At 40.7% G+C, this 18295-nt stretch overlaps 1 protein-coding gene across 2 annotated transcripts in view; it reads right to left on the reverse strand.

Annotated features, from left to right (window-relative positions):
- The window catches only part of adcy3a (adenylate cyclase 3a), a 29729-nt gene extending 11434 nt beyond the window's left edge, over positions 1-18295 (reverse strand). Inside the window, exons 1-15 of one of the 2 annotated variants that reach the window (XM_086113632.1) lie at positions 18104-18295; positions 16277-17461; positions 12432-12581; positions 10751-10881; positions 9217-9328; positions 8684-8811; positions 8239-8397; positions 6369-6534; positions 5826-5945; positions 4901-5043; positions 3108-3269; positions 2810-2897; positions 1096-1212; positions 679-964; positions 455-534 (exon numbers count right to left, since the gene is read on the reverse strand). In XM_086113632.1, the coding sequence (XP_085969758.1) occupies positions 455-534; positions 679-964; positions 1096-1212; positions 2810-2897; positions 3108-3269; positions 4901-5043; positions 5826-5945; positions 6369-6534; positions 8239-8397; positions 8684-8811; positions 9217-9328; positions 10751-10881; positions 12432-12581; positions 16277-16960 (2526 nt within the window). In that variant the 5' untranslated portion in view covers positions 16961-17461; positions 18104-18295. The remainder of the gene's footprint in view (positions 1-454; positions 535-678; positions 965-1095; positions 1213-2809; positions 2898-3107; positions 3270-4900; positions 5044-5825; positions 5946-6368; positions 6535-8238; positions 8398-8683; positions 8812-9216; positions 9329-10750; positions 10882-12431; positions 12582-16276; positions 17462-18103) is intronic. The other variant, XM_086113631.1, reaches the window with a different exon arrangement.

Genomic DNA, 18295 nt, shown 5'->3' on the forward strand with positions numbered 1-18295 from the left:
AGTTTGCATGGCTGCCCTAACACGGTTCTGTCACTGACATCCAGTAGTGTAGTTTATGTATTAGTAGTAGTAGTAGTAGTAGTAGATTTTATTTATAAGCGCCTTTCAAGACACCCAAGGACACTTTACAATAACAAAAAACACAAAACAATACGGGTTGAGCAGCGGCAGCCAAAACGCGCCAGCGTTCACTCAACCCGAAAGTCAGAAAGTCCCAACCATGTATTTGGGACACTCTACTGTACAAAACACAATCTATGACTGAACGTTTGGCAACGTATTTGACCGGAGGACATACTGTATTGTACACATACACATGAAATTGCACACGAAAAGGAAAACAAATGCACACGCAAACACACAGTGCGCTCGTTAGCTTGACGGATATTTGTCGATAGACATTCACAGACAAGACAGACAGTGCATTTATAGTAAGTAAGCAATGTTAACTTACATGTCGGGAGAAATAATAAAAGCTGACCATCATAGTGAAGATCATAATTGTCATGGTCAATTTGGATGGCACTAAGTATGTATGACCTAGGAAGAAGAACAATGATATCCAAATATTAAAACTTACAAAAATCGATATTACATAAAATGTGTGGGAATGTTTGATGAGCAAAGAAATCAAAACATAACCGGTACTAAAAATCTATGCATGAGCTTTTTTTCCTCACCTGTAATCATGAAAGCGGGCTATGTCATAGCGGTCAAAGATGTCCCTCCAGCTGTATATATTAACGACACCAGTAGCCACTGTGATAAGCAGCATCAGCGTGAGTTTGACCATGTGACTAACTTGAACCAGCATGGTGGTGGCCATCAGTGCGAGTACAGCAATGTAGCTGTAATATTTGGGGTTGTTCAGACAACCTTCAGGGCTCGACAAGATGGAGGATAAGGAGGGCGGGGATGCCACCGAGGTGCTGACTGACAAAGGACCTTGAGGCAGACAACTCAGCTAGAAGATGGACAGAAATGAGTAATGAGCTCAGTAACTATCCATCTCAGATCAGTGCCTCCTATGATTAACGTGCAGCTCGACAGCTCTCCACTCAGATATAGCTTTTGCGGATATTGCACAAAGCTTACCATGTCAACAATGTCAGCCATGGTAAGTATGAAGATGGCTGCCATGGCCCAGGTGTTACGAGCCCAGCGAGTGTGGTCAATCCAAGTTGAGAAACCAACAAGCTTCTTTGGAAAAACCTTACCAAAAGAAAAAAAACAATGTCTTTTTATGAAACAGATGAAAACCCTAGGAAGGATAAGCGGTATAGAAAATGCATGGATGAATGAAAATGCCAGAAATGAACATTCTCTCATTGTTGGCTGAAAATGGCCCAAAAGTGTACTTTGAGTTTTCAGATGAAAGATTTTTGTCACTGAAAAACCGTGGCCGAAACGGGGTGTTGCGATAACGCAAGCAAAAATTCCCCGCAGCCGCGGCAGTCAGCTATCGGACCAGATCAAGAAGGCTGTCTAGCCAATGAAGACCTCTGCGGTGGCCTGGGTTCAACTTTTTTTTTTTTTTTTTTTTAAAAAGGTTTTAGGGTAGTGTAATTTATTTCAGTGTTTTGGTTTTCTGCCTTGATCCGCACTATTTATATCCGACAAGGAAGACTGTGGTGACTAACAAGCTAATGCTTGTTGTCCAAACTTCTGAATCAATTCTGCCAATAAAATGTTAAACTTAAACCCAGTCCTGTGAATAGAGAAACATTGCTGTCTCACACACACAAAAAAAGCCTCACTGTCACTATCTTGTCATTATCATTATTACATGAAAAGTGTCATGTTAGCCCGTGGAAGTAATGTGCTTACTTCACATTATGATCTAGTTAAAACAAACAAACAAACAAAAAACTCCCCCAAAACAATTAACTGTTGCGATACGAATACATTCTGGCACATTCGCTGAGTTGTGTAATTCCTGCAAGGCACTTATGCTCATGACATTGCAATGTGATGTAATCTTGATCCTGATAGAAGAACCTGGAAAAGTATTAACATTGACTCATCTTTATACTCAACTCAGCACAGTCATTTATTGACTGTGCTGTGAATTGGGCAGGCGATCAATTCTGCTGGATCAAATGCATTTGAATTTCCATGGTGAAGAGGTCTGAATCTAAAGTAGTCCTGTGTGCCAAATAACACATCGACATTTCTCGTGGGCACGCGACCACATTGAAGCATTCATTTAAGCAAATATTTAAACAAGTCGTGCCTTTATGAAATATTAGCATCTGTCTTCATACAATATACCAAAAGGTAAACAGGCCCATGTGGCTTGGCCTTACTGCTAAAAACCTCTGAGAGAGGATCGATCCCAGCTTGGAGCTTTATTTTCCAACAATCAATAGGTACATCCACTCACCCTAACCTGCAATAATAATAATAATGACTAAAGACCATGCGTTACCATCTTAACATAATTCTGGTTTCTTTTGCTTATGTTTGTGGGACCCTCGACAATTTCTCAAGGGGCAAAGGAAAAAAACACAGATGATACTGTTAACACACCATATACTGCGTTTGCCATATTTATTTTATGCTAATTAAATGATTGCATGAAAATGACTAGAGCCTTTTGTCTTTTTGTTGTTTCGCACAGAAGGCAGCAAAGGCAGGGTGTGCAGTATAGCATTAGATTTTATTTTATGAGTAGATCAGGGATGAGCAACTTAAATAATGGAGGGGCCCACCAATTTTCATCAGTGATATTGGAGGGGCGACACACTACAGGTTATGACAACTTGACAAAATGATCCTCAAATCAAATCACAAAACTCCTTCGACTCACCCTGGGAAAGATGGCGGCCATTGAACAGATTGTCAGGATGAGGAGTAGGACTTCCCCCACTGCAAAAGTGATGTAATTTGCAATCAACCTGTTAAAAAGACAAAAATCTTGTTAGTTAGCGGTCAACAAGCAAGAATAAAGTGGAAGATTCAGAAAATTTAAATTTCCAATAAAGTTCAATAATTCAATGCCCAAACAGCACAATTAGTGAGTGCTGTGGTAATCAGTAAATGCATGTTGTTTTTATTCAGCGTTTTTTGCATAATTGATGGGAAATGTTTTTGTATCTGAACCCAACCTGGGATCAATGAGGGCCTCCATGGCAGCAGTGAAGAGCAGAACCATGCAGGAGCAGCAGAAGGCAGCTCCACTCTGCTTCTCCTTCTCCACCGAGTAGCGAGTCTCCAAGTCGGGGTCAACAAACCTCAGGGAGAGACGGTTTGTGTGCTTCCCCTTCAAACTGAGGGGGAAAAGAGGACCTCAATGCTCACATCAAACATTTCATTCTGAAACATCGTAGCTATAAATTGCACATGGGGAAATCTCCTTTTCGCAAGCTTTTCTACGTCAAAACTTAAAAACAAACAAAAAACAGAAAATATCTCTGAAACTTGAAGTGCTAGAAAAGATGAAAGCCATTTTTAAATCAGTGCCAAAAAACATTCAGGGACACAAAAAGCCATCCCTGATTTAAATTTGCTGTTGACCAGTGTAATTGACAGCAGCACATACAATACAATAAAAGACATCTTTATTTAAAGCTTTCGCACATCATTGACTCATTATTTATGTACAGTGATTTAGATTACATCAGGCAGCAATGTACTAGGCTATATAACTATTCATTCATCGTCCGAACCGCTGTGCCCTCACTAGGGTCACGGTGGGTGCTGGAGCCTATCCCAGCTGTCTTCGGGCAGTAGGCGGGGGACACCCTGAATCGGTCGCCAGCCAATTGCAGGGCACACAGAGACGAACAACCATCCACGCCCACACTCACACCCTGGGACAATTTAGAGTGCTCAATCAGCCTGCCATGCATATTTTTGGAATGTGGGAGAAAACCGCAGTACACGGAGAAAACCAACGCAGGCCCGGGGAGAACATGCAAACTCCACACAGGGAGACCGGAGCTGGAATTGAACCCGGTACCTCTGCACTGTGAAGTTGACGTGCTAACCACTGGACTACCGGGCCCCCCGCTATATAACTATAACTCTTCAAAATGGCTATCAAGTGCAGTGACATCATTTCACAGAATTCTCGTCATTATTTTTATTGGTCAGAGTTATTGCGATTTCATATTATTAACTACCCCACTGACCAGGGATAGTCAACCTGAGGCTCTTTCATCCTTCTCTCGTGGCTCTTTGTGTCTTTGCTGTGACACAGGAGCAAAAATCACATTAACCCGTAAAGTCATTATTCTAACGGGCTATTACTTCCCAAATACGTATTTCATATTGTTAAGTGAAATAGTCCTCGCTCCACTTTTCAAAGTTTTCATTACATGCAGAAATACAATTTTGCTTTCTCTGTAGCAGTTAACTCGTCTCATAAATGTAAACCACGATAGTTTTTATACATAAAAAGGGATGGAGTCCAAATGGCTCTTTACCTATTTAAGGTTACCGTCCCCTGCCATTGACCAGTGAAATCATTGGGATAGTCAGGCAGAGTCACATCGAAAGTGCCCCTGGACATAACAGAGTCCGATGGATGGAAACACAATTTCACAATTCACTCTGCACGAAATATAAAATACGTATTGACCGAAAGTCAACTGGAATAGGCTGCAAACCGAATGAGGACAGGTGGTACGGAATTAAATGGACGGATATTGCAAATAAATAAAAACACCATCTGCTAGATTGGATTACTCCCTACACCCCTAATGCTGTTCAGTTTTGGCATCTTATTTATGAAAGCATTAACATATTTTCATTAAGTACTCTATTGAATTAGGCAACTACCGTAATAAACTTTTTGGTGGGGTCTAAAAGTAAACTCTTATTTTTTTTCCATTGTATTTTTGCTTAGGCTCCTAAGCTAACAGATAACCTTTAGATGGGGGAAAAAAATTAGACTCACGCTTGGACAGTTTCTCGCTCCAACAGAGCTTCATTTAGCAGCTTGTTGAGCTCCTGTTCGTTCTCTTGGGCATCGATCACCCTTTCAGCCAGATCCCGCAGCCGTAGCCTTCGGCGAGGATTTGGGAAAGAGGGGTTGACAACCTGCGGGTCACCAAATTGCTATCATTATCAAGGTCATGTCATTGTTCTTTCTAACACATCGCTCAAGAAGAAAGAAAAAGAAGTCCAAGACAAAATCTGAACAATCTGATCATGCCACCAAAGTTAGCAGAATTCCAGATTCGCGGAAGGTTTTTTGATTAATCCAATGTTTGATTTTTACAACAACACTCTAAATAGTTTTTTTTTTCATCTTTTTATTTTCTTTTTAATTAAAGTCTTTGGAAAGTATTTGAGAGTTCACAAAACCCAGTGAATCCATCTTGTCCCGAGCCCGCTGATTTGCACTGAGCCGCACCACCGGCAGTGCGGACAAATCACAGAGCAACGTGTTTGGGGGTGGGATATGCGGCCGTGATGAAAATTTTCTCGGTTGGCAATCGACTTGATTCAAAAATCAACTTGTGTTATTTTAAGACGCCTTTGATCCACTACCACGCAATGCCATGATGCCATCTGTGCCAATTGAGATAACAGAACTCAGCTGGTCAAACGAGACACATGTCGGTGATATTTTTACCTGTTGCGCGATTGGTAAAAACAAAAGTTTGGTAGGCACAAATTGCTATATCACCCAATCAGCACAAAGTACGACTGAATGTCTCGCCCTTTTCAAGGAGATTGTATTGGAGCAGTCCCACTGTGGAGAACCTCTTTGAGTGATTCACGTACCAATATGGCTCTTGCCAGGTTAGAGAACTAATGATGTTTGTTTTGTAAAATGTGTCATCTGAAGTCGGATCTGAGAGATTATGACTGTTTACCCTGGTGTCCAGTTCTTCAGGTTCTTCTGGTGTGGTGCAGGCGGTGTTCACGCTACCATTACACTCTGTGGTGTTGATCAGCAGAGGGGAGTTTCCATTGGATGAAGTTACAGATAATTTCTAATTGGAAACAGGTAAAAAAAAATAAAAATAGAATGAACACTTAATTGTAGGGGAACAGTTAGTTTTGTGTAAAATAGTAGTCAGCCGATGTAATGAAACATACCTAGGCAATAAAGCACACTTGTCAGTCACATGTTCCAATACTTTGGCTCACATGACAAATAAGTAGATTAAAAAAAAAAAGTGCAAACTTCTAATCTTTGTCTGAGATCAAAAATTAAATACCTGGAAACAAAAACCAAAAGGCCGATATCTCCTTACATACAGTATTTATTTGATTCCAAACTCAAATGGTTTCAGTCTACAGTAGAAATAAAATGGAATTGGCCTCACTTATTCTTTGGGAGTGGGATTCCTGGATAGGTGCGCGCGCGCGTGTGTGTGTGTGTGTGCGTGCGTGCGTGCGTAGTTTCTACTCACTACACTGTTGATGCCGTTTTTTCCCACGGGTCCTTTGGAAACAACTACCAGGTAGGTCTCGAGTCCTCTCTCCCTCAGGTAGTCACAGCGCTCACCTCCATTCCCTGGCTCAACTTCAAATTCCCCATGAAGACACTCCATGGTGGTCTGTGAGATGTGGACACGACTAATCCACACCGAAAGAAGGGGGGCGGGGGGAATATTTTTTATTTTTGTTTCAGGCAACAGCAAAAGCAACACAGTCACTGTCGTATTTCAACAATAACAAAAAAAAGCAAATTGGTAACAAAAGTCATTTGCGTCAATATACGGAGGGGAATAGGTCAGAGGTCAGGCAATTCAGGCGGGGGGGGGGGGGGTTATCTTAAAGGACCAGCCATTACAGTTGATTGCTGCACTTATGAACCACTGTGAAAAGGAGAGCACTGCTCCCTAGGTAGACAACCAGGTAGACATGCACACACTCCTGAATCATAACCAGCCACCACTCAGGGTTTGCGTGGCTCGCCCTGAGCCGAAGTTATACTTACAGTTCTGAACTATGACAAGAATCCTACCACACTTCTTTGTAGAGAACTTGGGCACACCTAATGCTGTACGTTCACCACAATAGCAATTCTAATATGAAGCCTTGCCAGAGCCATAGAATCGTGTTCCAATTGCAAGCGCTTAATTTTCTCCCACTCCATTGGAATGAAATGTGCATTCGTGAGAACTTAATACACAATACCAAAAAATAATACCACATCAATAAAAGAGAAAAAAACAATTTGAATCTGATTCTGACAAAGAAAAAATCATTGGAAAGAGTCAGCAATCTAGGGAATGATTTGATGGGGTGTGCACATATAGTAGATCAGGGATGGGCAACTTCAAGTGGACCATTTATATTTTATCTTTTGACCACCACAGGTAAAACTTTAATGCTGGGGGGGACAGTTTTTCATCAGTGCTACAGCGAGGCCACATAAGACCACACACTTCTTAACCAGATGTATGACAAATATGCTATTTTACTGTAATAGGGAGAAAATACACACTCTTAATATACTGTATTTCATTTTTGATCAGACACTTTTCAATACATGTACAAAACATCCACTATACTAACCCAACAAGAAAAGGCTTGAAGCAAACAACAACAAAAAACCCACAATTTTTTCCCCCAATGCATCAAAATGACCATTTAAAGATGGCACAAAACTGTTGAAGAAGAACCCAATATTTAGTACAAGAATTCCTTTTGTACGTCAACTCACTCATTTTTTAAAAATAGGAGGTACTGTTCTTTTCCCCTGCATATCATTTCAAATCCGCAAAAAATATATATTAGGCCTACTCATGTTGTAGTCCAGTATAGGGCAGTATAAGACTTAGTGTAAGTGCAACTAAGACATGTCTGTCATCTAGTGTTGAATAGTAATACTACAACTTAAAACTACAGTTGACCCCTGCACATTTGCAATTCGACACCTGTGGATTTGCATATTTTTTCATATTTTGGATTTATCCCGGTTTTGCCGTGAATTTTCCTCCATTCTCCCATTGTTCATGGAGAACGTTTTTGAATGTTTATCAGCTCATCGGCTGCCCGCCAGCTGCCCATCCCTGCAATAGATGGCTCCAGTAAAAGTACAACCTGTTAATATGTTGACAGAATGAAAATCCTGGTCTGGGGAAACAATTTGACTCTTATGAATTTGGCTTGGTGGCTGAGTTCAGAAAGTACATACTGATGCAATTCATTTTCACAAATCTATAGAAAGTTGTATAGGATGGCACAAATTGAGGCATGTTAGGCCTAGTTAGACGCCTGTTGTCTTCAGAGTGCTATTCAAGATTTTAAAAAGCAACCACAGCGTGTTCTTACCCTGGTATCCCTCCAGCCTCCATCTTGTTGGCTACAGTGACATCAGTGGACCACACGTCATATTGCCATCGTTTCTGACCAAGCACTCCACCCAAGACTGTGCCGCTGTGCACTCCCACTCGCATGTCAACATCTGTTTGGGTTTTCTCACGTACATACCTAGTGTTTGTTTACAGATACATGGAATCAAATGAATGCATTGTTAAAAATACTGTCACCGCACCAGCAGGAAATAAAACAAATAATCACACACGCACAGGCACTCATGCAGAAAGATCCCTCAACTAATGCACTTTCTTTCACGGCCACACACAACAAAAATCTATGTTAGTCTGTCTGAGTGATCAATTTTCCATTGAGCATGTGACAGACCAGCGCGCTTCACAAGCGAATGCGGTGATTGCCTTCTGGGAATTTGAAATACACAGCTCGACTGTACACTCACGAGATGGCCTCAACCATGGCGAGGCCCATCATGATGGAACAGGCGGCATGGTCCTCCCTGTAGTCTGGCAGCCCGCAAATACAGTAGTAACAGTCTCCGAGGATCTTGATTCTCAGCTGGTGATATTTCTGAAAAGGTGGTTGGGGTTTTAGTCAGAGCAAGGATATACTTTATCTTGCATGAGTTTAAACTATTGATGATTATTTTTAAAGTGCAAATTGGTGTTGGCTAACTATTCAGTTCAACTCTGATTACTTTTACTGATAGCAAACATGTATAATTGGTGCAATTAGAAAGAAATAAAACTCACGGGCTTAGCTTTGTTCTAATTGAAAAAAATGCCCGCAGCTTTAAGAAACCTAATACAGTAGTAAAAGTAACAGCAGAATATTGTACAAATATGCTAAATCCCATAAACTAAATGTTGTTAGTTATCCGCATCACAAATCTATACTGTACAAAAATTATCTCCCGATTGTCAAAAAGAATGTAAATGCACGTGTATAACCGGATTGCTTAATACTAAGACTCACTGCAGCTAGTTTGTCAAACCGAGCAAAGAGTTCATTGAGCAGTTTGACCAGCTCCTGAGCGCTGCATGATGATGACAGCTGGGTAAAGCCCACAATGTCTGCAAACAAAATACTGCACAACAAGAGATCGACACAAAGCAATGCATCAGTACAATGACATATTCATTTGAAGGGTGATGACTACTGTAGACGTCAATGAACCATGCAGTAGTTGTCAAAATCTATAAGTAAAATTCTTGTCACGTTTACGTAACATCAAACATATTTTGTGTTTTTCAAGATGAATAATTAAAATGACTTTATGGGGGTCTTAAGTACCGTATTGGCCCGAATATAAGACAGTGTTTTTTGCATTGAAATAAGACTGACAAAGTGGGGGTCGTCTTATATTCGGGGTCTGGACATTATACCCATTCACGACGCTAGATGGCGCCAGATATCATTGAAGCGAATGTTGAACTTGACTCCCCCGGCCAAAGTGAACCCGTCACGAAGAATAAAAATAAAAATAGCGGTAGCACGAGTAAGAAAAATAAAAATAGCGGTAGCACGAGTAAGAAAAATAAAAAATAGCGGTAAGAAAGAAAAGAGAAGAAAATAATGGAAGGGATATCAGAAAATGGAGAAACGTAGCGACAATCTGGAGAAAAGTGGGTCGAAGATTGGCCAGGTTAACCGGCAGCTGAGGAGAAGTTAACATGTAATTTAGATTTCAAAAACCAGAAGCCATTCATTTACGAATGTGATTGCACTTTAGTTTACATATTTAAATGTTCAGATATTAAGATTTGAATGAGGCAAAATCACATGCTTTTTCTCTCAAATATATTGTTAGAATCATTTGTTTCAGATGTACTGTAATTATTTTCTGTATAAAAAGTAATTTGGTGTTCAAAAAGTTTTTTCAAACTTGAGTCTTGAAAAAGGGGGTCGTCTTATAATCAGGGCCGTATTATATTCGGGCCAGCACAGTACAGTGATCCCTCGCTATTTCACGGTTCGTTTATCGCGGATTTTTTCAAACATTCATAATTTTTAATTTTTTTTTATGAAGTCCGCAAAAATCAGTGTCTAAGTGTTGTTTACTATGCGTGCTAGTGTGTGTGCACTCTGCTCAAGCGTGGAAGGTCCACGTGGGCCATGTGTGTGTGCATGTGTGCGTGCACGCATGGTCGCGCAGGTGAGTGTATGTGTGTTGCTGAGAGAAAGAGAGAGAGAGAGAGAGAGAGAGAGAGAGAGAGACGGACTTATAAGAACAAAAGCAGGTCTCTCCATCCTTAATTATCTAAACAACCTTAATTGACGAATCATAAACAGTCTTGCTGCATGCCCGCGGGATCGCTGGCCTGTGTGTGTGTATGTGTGTGTTAGTGCGCTCTGCTCAAGCGCAAAGGCCCACGTGGGCAATTTTTTAAAATATATATGTTAATTGGTCGCTACTTCACGGATTTTCGTTTATCGCGGGTGGTTTTGGTCCCCATTAACCGCGATAAACGAGGGATTACTGTATATTGAATATTAGTTGCTACATTACCTGACATTTTCATGTCTGTACATGTACATGGTGTTAAACTGTTGCATCTCTTTCTGACTGGGCTCCTTTTTCATGTCCTGCAGCATCTCGTCAGCTATGTGTTTGGGAAGGATGGACAGCAGCAGGCGTTCCTAGAGAAGAAACAAACCATGAACTCTCCTTCAGAGGAAGCACACAGCATCAATCGTGATTGAAATAAACAGTGCTGGCACATCAGATCAACATATTGTTCATGATTTGGGAATGAAAGAATCAACTCGATAGGGAACAATCTGAATGATAAAGATGTGCATCCTAATTTCTGAAAGAATAGGTTACTCAGCTGAAGAAAATACTTAAATATTGAATCTTGGTTGAAGTTGGTTGTCCCCCCCTTCCAACAATGCATACATGTGATAGCAGGCTGGAGGATTTCATGGTAACGATCGTTTCCAGTATTCTATTGTAGTTTGTAGTTTGTTTGTTGCTGACAACAATCCCGAAACCTTTCTAGCACACCTCATGCCGTGCTGTATGTTGCACAGATGCACAATTGCGCATGCATAAGCACAACTGAAGTACAGGGGGAGTAAGGGAGGCACATAAAGGGTTACGTAGCGGCGCGTTTAATATGAATCCAAATTTCACAGTGTGGCGGATAAGAAACAATTAACTGATCGGGTTGACTTTGTGATTGCACGTATATCATCTTGGGAGGTTAATTGTCATGGTAACAGACAGTACAACATACTCCATCCTTGATTGGTTGGTGGCCCTCATCTGCCAGCAGCCTCAGCATCCCATTCTGAAGATGATGTACTGTACTGTAATTAAGTCTGATATAAATTGAGAGAACGAGATCCCTCTAAATGTCTCGAGTCTCAGTCAGGCTCATTTTCAGGCTTGAGTTGTATTTCGAAGCATTCTGACAGACATTGCAAAATTTGACACATCAACATGACATGGAGGATCTTGGTTAGCTAGCACATTCTTGATTGAAACAATTAACCTCAGTAATCCCGAGTTTGTTTTTTCATATTTCACTGCAACCAACTAGAACAAAATACAAGGAACAATACTGAACATTCACGAGTCTTACAAATCAAGCCAATGATTGTGCTGTTGGTTGAAACCAGTAATTGATTTATTAATGATTACCAGTAAGTTAATCTTTGCTGTGTTCGACTGGAAAAAATTGTCAGATTTTGCGGTACAGTATATGCTATATTCATGATGCCATATGAGTACAATAAAAGTGTTAAACAACATATTTTGATCCATTTATTTTATTGAATAAACCTGGCATACACAGCTGTTGATGTAATGTTCATTGATAATGCATAGTTTTCAAACATTTACCTTTTAAATATTATTCTTTTGAGTATCAGAATTGTTGATGATGAATATCAGTCAAAATAGAAAAGTGGGTTCCCATGATGAATGTTTATGGAACCCAAAATTATTTACAGTGGTTTCCCATTGGGTAATCTAACGGAACCGTTAATTTCTGAAATCCTCAGGCCTGAAGCCAAGAGATGGCAGCTGAGATGTCCACGTCTTGTGAGCAACGCATTACTTCCTAGCAGCGTCAGCATCATCAAAAAGGCTACAAATGCCTTTTGAATGTTCACTACTTGAAGTTAAAGTAGTTGACATAAAGTTGTCTGTAAACGCAGACATATTGTATTATTTGACCTCTGACCTGTTGCTGGCTTTGCTCCTCCAGGTTGAGTTTGACCTCGAGCGATTGTCTTGCCTCAAGAAAAGCCTTTCTGTGCTTCCGGTCTGCCATGTAGTATGACATGACGCCCACGGTGATGGCACAAACATAGATCACAATGTTGGCCAGGAGCTGAGAAAAAACAAAACAACAACAAGGACACAGTTTGCTGAATGGTTTTCGCTAACACGCTTCTGACAAAAGTATATTGACAGGCCGTCGAACCAGCCGCTTATTTTTTTTCCATTATCATGATTGGCCAACGGCATATTCTAAAAATAACACAGCCCTCATAGAACATTCAACTTGATGGCTGCACTGTACTTGTAGCTTTGAGTTTGCCTTATTCAAGTCAAAGAATTACACCCAAAGAAAAGGCACACATTTAGAATAAGCGCTTATCTCAGGTCAAATGTTTCTAACATGAAAATAAAATTCTATTTTTACGATATACAAATACATTTGGCAATAATCGGTGCAAGTGGTTCCATGGTTGCCTTCCCAGGGGATCCTTTCTAGCTACATGCAAAAAATGTGCAAAGAATGTATCTGTTGTTTAGCACGAATTAAACCCGAGTTGCTCCTTGGAAAAACAATCGCCAGAAGGGTCAGAAAAAAAAAAAAGAAGTCGTTCAATATACTGACCAAAATCGCAAAATTTGCAACCGTGATTAATTTGATGAATGACCTGCTCTGTGCCTGCAGCCATGTTGTCAGTGCAAGCAGTACACATCGTGGGGAAGCTCTCGGAACTTCAGAAGTAGATGAAAAAAAAAAATTAAATTCACAAAAATTGTTTTGAAAAATTAACTAATGAATTGCCCAGCCCCGCATACCAGGCAATCGAGTACCGCAACACCTGTTCACACTGACGTTTAACCCCCCCCCCCCCCCAAAAAAACCCACATTCACTCGTGTGAGAAGCCAAGCATTGAAATATTTTGCAGTTGTTCTTAGATATTTGTGAAATGCAACCAAACACAGAACACAGAATCAATGTTTTTTGAGGTGACTTTAAAATATGAGGACAGTAATTAGAGGATGAAAGGTGCCTAGTAATAGTGAAATATTTAGACCTTCAGCAGTTCAGAAAGAGAGCGCAATAAACAATGCAGGAATATTTGTGTTAATTTTATTTCATTACAAAGACAAAAAAGCAGACGGTTTTTCCTGAAAATGTCAAATTTGACAAGAAGCAGGTAGAAGAATCAATGTGATTTCGTGACAGGGAATATTCACTTTTCACATACTTCCATTCAAAATTGGGTTTATAATATATATACTATTACGGTAAATGAATTCAATATTGTGCCATGATTTAAATTTATGTACAATGAACGTGTACCGTATTTTACAAAACATAAGGCACACTTAAAATCCTTTCATTTTCTCAAAAATCGACAGTGCGACCTATGTATGGACGAATGTCGGCTTTTCGGTTTGTCATCTTTCATTCAAATTCCTTCCTATTACATTCGCATTGTTATTCTCATCCAAATCTAATCCCCCCGCAGGCGTCGATGTGTTTTCGTCACACAGGAACTACGACTGCTACTGTCTTCGAGGAAGATGGAAATTCCGACTCTTCTGACCTACAACCAGGAAAAGTGCACTGGAACGCTCCTTTGAACTGGGTGATCCGAGTTACGTCAGATTGAGTCCGAATCGGCTTCAATCTGATGTTACTCAACAATGGCGACCTAGACATGGAGATGCAGACCGTGAATGGAATAAAATAATTTTCAAGGTTATAATCATATATGAATCTATCATTATTTATTGTTAATTTAGTTATTCAAAATAACGTGAAATTTCGGTAAAATGAGTCAAATGTTTTGAATATAAGATATTCCTTTATTTATATAAATAAAGCATATTTTGAAGAATGTTTGCTGGAGGTCAAAATAGGTTGTGATGAACGAAAACAACAAACAATTTATCGGCATCATACAGCTTTGTCGTTTACATTCCCCGAATGCTTTGAGGTCGGAATTGGGACAATCCAACTTCCCCCCCTTCCTTGAATGCTGCATTATTCACGTTTCTGTGTCATAGAACATGGGAATTGTAGTCCTATTAGGTGGTAAGATCCGACGCAAGTTGAGCTTTTCTGGCAGCATATTTCCACTGTCACAACGTGGGACCAGCCTGGCGCAAGGTAAACGACACAGCCAGTGTTTCCACTTCCAATAGCGGCCGAGACTGAGCAAAAAAGGTTGGATAATGGTGAATGCATTGAGTTGTTTACAGGTGTTGAAGTGACAATCGAGAAAGACTTTTGTAACGATGGGAAAATAAAGCTTCAAATTTGCTTCACGAACCAATTGTTTTTATCAATTCATCAGTTAAAGCTCAAGGACAAAGTATTGTAAAACAGTCAGATGTTCTGCCTGTAATTCAAATTGCTGTTCTTTTAGGCCTTGAGATCCCCAGGAAAGGCATTTGATTCATTCTGTATTTTTTAAATTCATTGGCCATCCAAACAGTTAGCATATTATTTTTTTCTGCCAAATATCGGCATCAAGCTTTAAAAACAACAACAACAACAACAAAATCCAGATCCATCGGCCCTCATACGAACAAGCTGAAAACGTGCATGTGAAGTAGGCGTGCAAGTACATATTTAAACAATCAGCTTTATGATTTTGTCATGTATTTCACTGCAATGCAATGTGTTTATTTACTATGCAAAGCTCTTTTTCAAAGGGTTGCCTGTGTTGAGTCACAACGGCAGTAAAACTGGACTAAAAATATATCTGCAACATTTGTTTGCCATGTCCTTATTTGCATGATCAGCTCGGACTGGTTTTCATTTTGTTCTGCCCAGTTTGTGCAGTAAAACAAACAAAAAAAAGTACAGTGACGCTCGCTGTTGTACTATGAATTCTTTTAAAGTGGAGAAAAGAAGGCACAGAGTAGTATCATCTCATTTTACTTTTCATTGATGGCATTGCAAATAAAATGGTGATTGTCACATTTACCTAATCAAGGACAGTTGGTTTGATCGTGGCAGGGGAATCGTTTTTGCCTACTTGGTGCATTTTTTTTATGCACTCTGTGGGTCTACCTTATAAATATCAACAAAAAACTCAATTGACTTCAAATGTTATTCCTGGTTTAACTTGTGATTTTGCCAGAGTTTGTTAGAGACTTGGTCTTCTGTTTTAAAAATAAAGTATTCTAGTTGAAAATATACATATTGTATCTTTTTAAACGTCATGTTGATATTTCAATAAATGTAATACATAAATGAATAATTATCATTCAGAAGACAATAAAATGTGTGATAAGTTATTTCTTGAACTGGCTAGTTCACTGATGATGATATCAAGTCAACATAGCTGAGAAGTCAGAGTGATTGTGAAGTTAAAACATTTCTAAAGCTACAGTATACAAGAGAATGCTCATCAAGTATCCATAATATTACCAAAGGCCAAAGTAATGACGTCAACATGTTTTTTGTTTGTTATTAGCCTCTTGTAAATAGAAGCCGGACATGTACAACCACATATACTGTAGGTATTTCAAGATTGTATTTGTGCCATTTGTGCCCTGATTTTTTTTAAGCACATGCAATGACGTCCCGATTGTTGCATTTCAACTCATTCCATTGTGGTGGTGCATTGGGAAAAGCTCTTACTCCACTAACTGTACAGAATACGCAGTGGACATAAAAGATACTTTTCACCGACACAACTGTCTTACCCTTTGAGTTTAAATATCCCCGTTTTATGTATTTATTTGTTTACCAATCATTAAAAAAAATATTGCTCAGCGTATTCCAAGAGTAGCATGATTTATATTTTTCTTCCCTTGTCAAGTCTCACCTGTCTGCCAAGTGCTGCTCCCTGGATCTCCTCCTGTTGCTGCTGGGCGATGGTGACACCCAGAACCAGGGTGTGAACCCCGCAGGTGACAGTCGTGATGAGCACGATGGGAGTCAACCTCAAAGGCAGTGTCAGGAAAAAGGAGAAGCTGAAGAAAGCCTGCCAGCCCACTGTGTCGCTGGCCTGGTGAAAGTGGGCATAATTCAAACCCAGGTAGCAGAATATTTGAGCCGCTATGAGCACCCACAGGGCGTAGGGCACCACCCGCCTGGAGATGCGATCTGGCAGCAGCCCGAAGCGGCACAGCAGGTAGAGGAGGATGTCTGCTAGCAGCCCCACAGACGCCACCAGGACAGGTGCCAGCTTGTCACTGGTGTAGACCACCGCACACATGACAATGATGTAGCTGTCGAAGAGAGCCGCGAACACAACCAGCACCAGTAAGGTTTCGTGTCTTTGACGCCTGAAGTAGGTCTGGTAGAGGTTCTCCAGGGACTCTGGTGCAAAGGTGAGGCGCATGAAACGAGGTAGGCAAAGGCAGCAACCTGAGCTCCTCACCGTGACCTCGTGTGTTCGCCCAACAGCCTGCCCAGGGTCAGAGGGCAGAGTCACGGAACAGTCTGCGGAATACTCAGCAGAGTACTCGGGCTCTGAGAACGCTCGATTCCGAGGCATAGTGGACATTAAGTGTTGGAGCTTCCTGTCTGCTCTGTTGTCTCCTCTTCAACTTGAGACCCGATGGTTTTCACACAGACGCTGATCAAGTTATTGAATGCTTCACCAGCTCGCCCCTCCTTCCGCTCTGAATCCACACGTGTGTATGAAATCCCTTCCGTGTGTTGATTGTCTTGTAGGACTGACACTAGAGACACATCCGCTTACATCGCTGCGTTTGTGGTCACTCCATCGAACGCTGTCGTTTGGCTCAGTCCTGTGTCCTATCCACAAACTGGGCACGCCTCCTCAGCAACATGATCCAGAGATTGTCTTTTTTTTCTCATTCAGCATCAGCAACATGACTGCTTCACGGTCTCATTTCCATTGAGGCTCTCCACAGTAATGCACACAGTCTGAGTGGTTGAATTGAAGTTGACATCCCTTAGGCAAATGTTTGCATGAGCTCCCGTTCCACTGGCATGGACAGTATTTTGCATGTTGGCCTCCCAGTGTCATAATTCACATCTCCTGAATGAAGGGCAAGACAGGGGAAATTCACAATTAAACACTGCAACTTGTCACGATCATCAGGATTGCTATGGATGCGTGATCTATGTATGATCATGATGGCTCCTCTGTCATGACGAGTCTGTTAAAGAGGTTGTTGCTGGATATGTATCGATACAACTATGAACATTTTTGTTTGGTCAATATTTGGCGGATTTTCGGCTCTGTACTGACGGCAAAACAGAAGAGTAAAGCATTGGTCGCTTTTGTCATCATTCGAAGTCCAGGCCCTGTGCTGTGGGCCTACCTGACTGACTGACCGACTACATGTTGCGTGGAGCCACGGACAGTTCATAAAAACACTTCCACTTTCTTAGCGTTGTTCTTAGCCACAATAATCTGCATCCAACTGACCTTACTCAAGTCTTACAAAGGAATGAATCTATCTTTGCCGTATAGAATTCCTATTTCCATTGATGTTTTAGCATTTGGGAGACTAAGAATGCATAGACTATTTGTATGAGATGGCAATGTTTCCGTTGCGCTTTGCTGTCCAGAGTTAGTATTTTAGTAAGCTAATTTTAATTCCTTTGTAACGCGAGAAACTGATATTTTGGGTCCATTCTCCCAGATGTGAAATTGTTCACTGATGCATTCACCTACCTTAACGTAGAACCAGATTTCGTGGGCTATCGTTACTCCTGAAATACAGACGCGGTTATCGTTTGCAGGAATCACACGAACTTAGATATTTTGAGCCCCAGTTTGCAGAGGATAAAGAAGTAAAGTAGAAAAAGTAGCCTCGGCATGAATTCATTTGCTGTGTCCGTGCGTGTTTTCTCCTGCTTGGGTGTT

The sequence above is a fragment of the Hippocampus guttulatus genome, chromosome 6 (genome assembly GCF_054856545.1).
Source record: "Hippocampus guttulatus isolate MCC_2025c chromosome 6, RoL_Hgut_1.0, whole genome shotgun sequence".
NCBI lineage: Eukaryota > Metazoa > Chordata > Actinopteri > Syngnathiformes > Syngnathidae > Hippocampus > Hippocampus guttulatus.